A 2,641-nucleotide genomic window follows, 5' to 3' on the forward strand; every position below is an offset into this window, starting at 1 on the left:
TTTGCTGCATCCCTCAGCCTTTATCTGACTTGTCCTATTTCCCAACCTGCAAACAGGAAGATGCCCCCAGGCAGTGCCCTGTGAACAGGCAGGATCTGTAGGGCCAGCCTGAGGGCACAGAGCATGGGATGATCTGTGAGCACTGACAGGGAAGAGACATGGACAGGGAAACACCTCCCAGGAGGAAAATCTCCAGACAGCAGAGATGTGATAAGGGAAGAAGAAACCAAAACCAGAAATGTTGTGGGAGGGAGAATTCGGAAATCTTTGTATGATCCCCTGCAGTGGATCCCTCCTGTGAGCAGCCCCCTCGCCTCCTCTCCCACCCAGCAAAGCCTCTGCCCTCAGGGCCGGGGGCTCCAAGGCATGAAGCAGCTCCTGTGCAGCCAGAGCTCCAGTTCCCTCTGCAGAGCACAGGGGCTGAGAGCAGCTGCCCGGCAATGCTGGTGTGTGGGAGGTGGCTGCACAGCTGGGGAAGGGTGACGCTGTCTGAGTGCCCGGCTGCCTCTGCCCTGGCCTCTCTCACACCCACCCTCACCGCAGTTTCCTTCTTGCTCCACTACTCTGGGTCACTGCTGGTGTGATCTGGTTCTTGCTGTCAGGCTCTCTGGGGATGGGAGTTTCAGCTGCAGAGTCACAGCCTGATCTTGTGGGTCCTTTCCTGCAGCTGTGTCCATGGGAACACGTGTCCCAGCTTTGCTCTGCCCTGTGGGGCTGTGGGCAGTGCAGTGTGTGGGGCTGGGGAATGAGCTGAGTCTCCCTGAATCAGATGCCATCATTAGGGCACTTGGACATATCCTTCAGGTGTCCTTCCGATCTGTGATCTTCCCTCCAGGATGTAAACCTGTCCTACAACTTCTTTGTGTTCTCTGAAAGCCCCATGGAGAAACAGAGAGATGCTGTGACAGAGAAAATGCTGTTGGGTTTTTGAAATGAGTCGTGTGTATCCTGGGCAAACATGGGGTGCTGAGACATTAGGAAAGGGTGAGACATGGCATGGTTCCATCTGACAAAGCTGAACCCCAGGACTGTCCCCTGCCCCCCGTTCCATGACCCCTGCTGCAGAGCAGGGCTGACTCCTGGGCAGCCAGCGGGCACAGGCCCTGCTCCTCACGGCACCTCCAGCCAGCACCACCCAGGGCTCAGCCACGGACCCGAAGGAAGGTCTGGAAAAGGACAAGGGGTGTGGAGCAGGGGGAGGGTGCATAAGCAATGGCTTTGATTTTGCTCAGAGAAGTCTCCCCTTACTTGTCACTGTCTTTTGCTCCTGTAACAGTGCCCCATGCTCATCAGCAAATGTCCAACAGCAGCTCCATCACCCAGTTCCTCCTCCTGGCGTTCACAGACACACGGGAGCTGCAGCTCTTGCACTTCTGGCTCTTCCTGGGCATCTACCTGGCTGCCCTCCTGGGCAACGGCCTCATCATCACCACCATAGCCTGTGACCAGCACCTCCACACCCCCATGTACTTCTTCCTGCTCAACCTCGCCCTCCTCGACCTGGGCTCCATCTCCATCACTGTCCCCAAATCCATGGCCAACTCTCTGTGGGATACCAGGGTCATTTCCTTTGCAGGATGTGCTGCCCAAGTCTTCTTTTTAGGTTTCTTGTTTGGTGCAGAGTATTCTCTTCTCACCGTCATGTCCTACGACCGCTACGTTGCCATCTGCAAACCCCTGCACTACGGGACCCTCCTGGGCAGCAGAGCTTGTGTCCACATGGCAGCAGCTGCCTGGGCCACTGGGTTTCTCACTGCTCTGCTGCACACGGCCAATACATTTTCACTGCCACTGTGCAAGGGCAATGCCCTGGACCAGTTCTTCTGTGAAATCCCCCAGATCCTCAAGCTCTCCTGCTCAGGCACCTACTTCAGGGAAGCTGGGCTCCTCATGCTTAATGTCTGTTTAGCATTTTTATGTTTTGTGTTCATCGTGGTGTCCTATGTGCATATCTTGAGGGCCGTGCTGAGGATCCCCTCTGAGCAGGGACGGCACAAAGCCTTTTCCACGTGCCTCCCTCACCTGACTGTGGTCTCCCTGTTCGTCAGCACTGCCGTGTTTGCCTACCTGAAACCCCCCTCCATCTCCTCCCCATCCCTGGACCTGGTGGTGTCTGTTCTATACGCATTGGTACCTCCAGCAGTGAACCCCCTCATCTACAGCATGAGGAACCAGGAGCTCAAAGATGCCCTGTGGAAACTCATATCTTACTGTTTTCTGAAACAATAAACTGCCCGTCTGCTTCTGAATAGGAATTGTAATGTAACTAATTAGAGATCCAGCCTGTCATCTGTATTATATGTTATTGATTGTTTTTTTATTGTGATAATGTTGTCATCTCCTTTCTAATTCTCTGTCTGCTTTTCTTTCATAACCACTAGTGTAAATCAGGAGCCATGCTCTCTTTGCCTTTAAACAAAATAAATGTGTCTGTAGTGACTTGTTTTTCACTATATCCTTCCTGCAAGGCCTGTTTGGAGCTGCAGGAACAGTTCCTGTGTGCATGGGAGGAGGGGAAAAGAGTCCAGCCTGGCAGCCCTGCCAGGGAGCAGCAGCGCTTGGCCTTCCAGAGCTGTTCTCGTTCCACTCCCACACTCTCCTTCTCATCCCTTGTGTTGGTGCAAGGCCTGAGTGCTCTGGC

The 2,641-nt window shown here is 54.1% G+C and overlaps 1 protein-coding gene across 1 annotated transcript; it reads left to right on the top strand.

The window, feature by feature from the left end:
* The first annotated feature begins 1,296 nt into the window (after nucleotides 1-1,296).
* Nucleotides 1,297-2,229, top strand: LOC135999427 (olfactory receptor 14A16-like). The gene has a single exon (XM_065652983.1). The coding sequence runs from the start codon at nucleotides 1,297-1,299 to the stop codon at nucleotides 2,227-2,229; it is 933 nt and encodes a 310-aa protein (XP_065509055.1).
* The last annotated feature ends 412 nt before the right edge of the window (nucleotides 2,230-2,641 follow it).

This window comes from Caloenas nicobarica, chromosome 28, assembly GCF_036013445.1.
Source record: "Caloenas nicobarica isolate bCalNic1 chromosome 28, bCalNic1.hap1, whole genome shotgun sequence".
NCBI lineage: Eukaryota > Metazoa > Chordata > Aves > Columbiformes > Columbidae > Caloenas > Caloenas nicobarica.

What these genes read in the sequence shown, in the direction of transcription:
- LOC135999427 (XM_065652983.1), top strand. Translation starts at nt 1,297, where the DNA reads ATGTCCAACAGCAGCTCCATCACCCAGTTCCTCCTCCTGGCGTTCACA.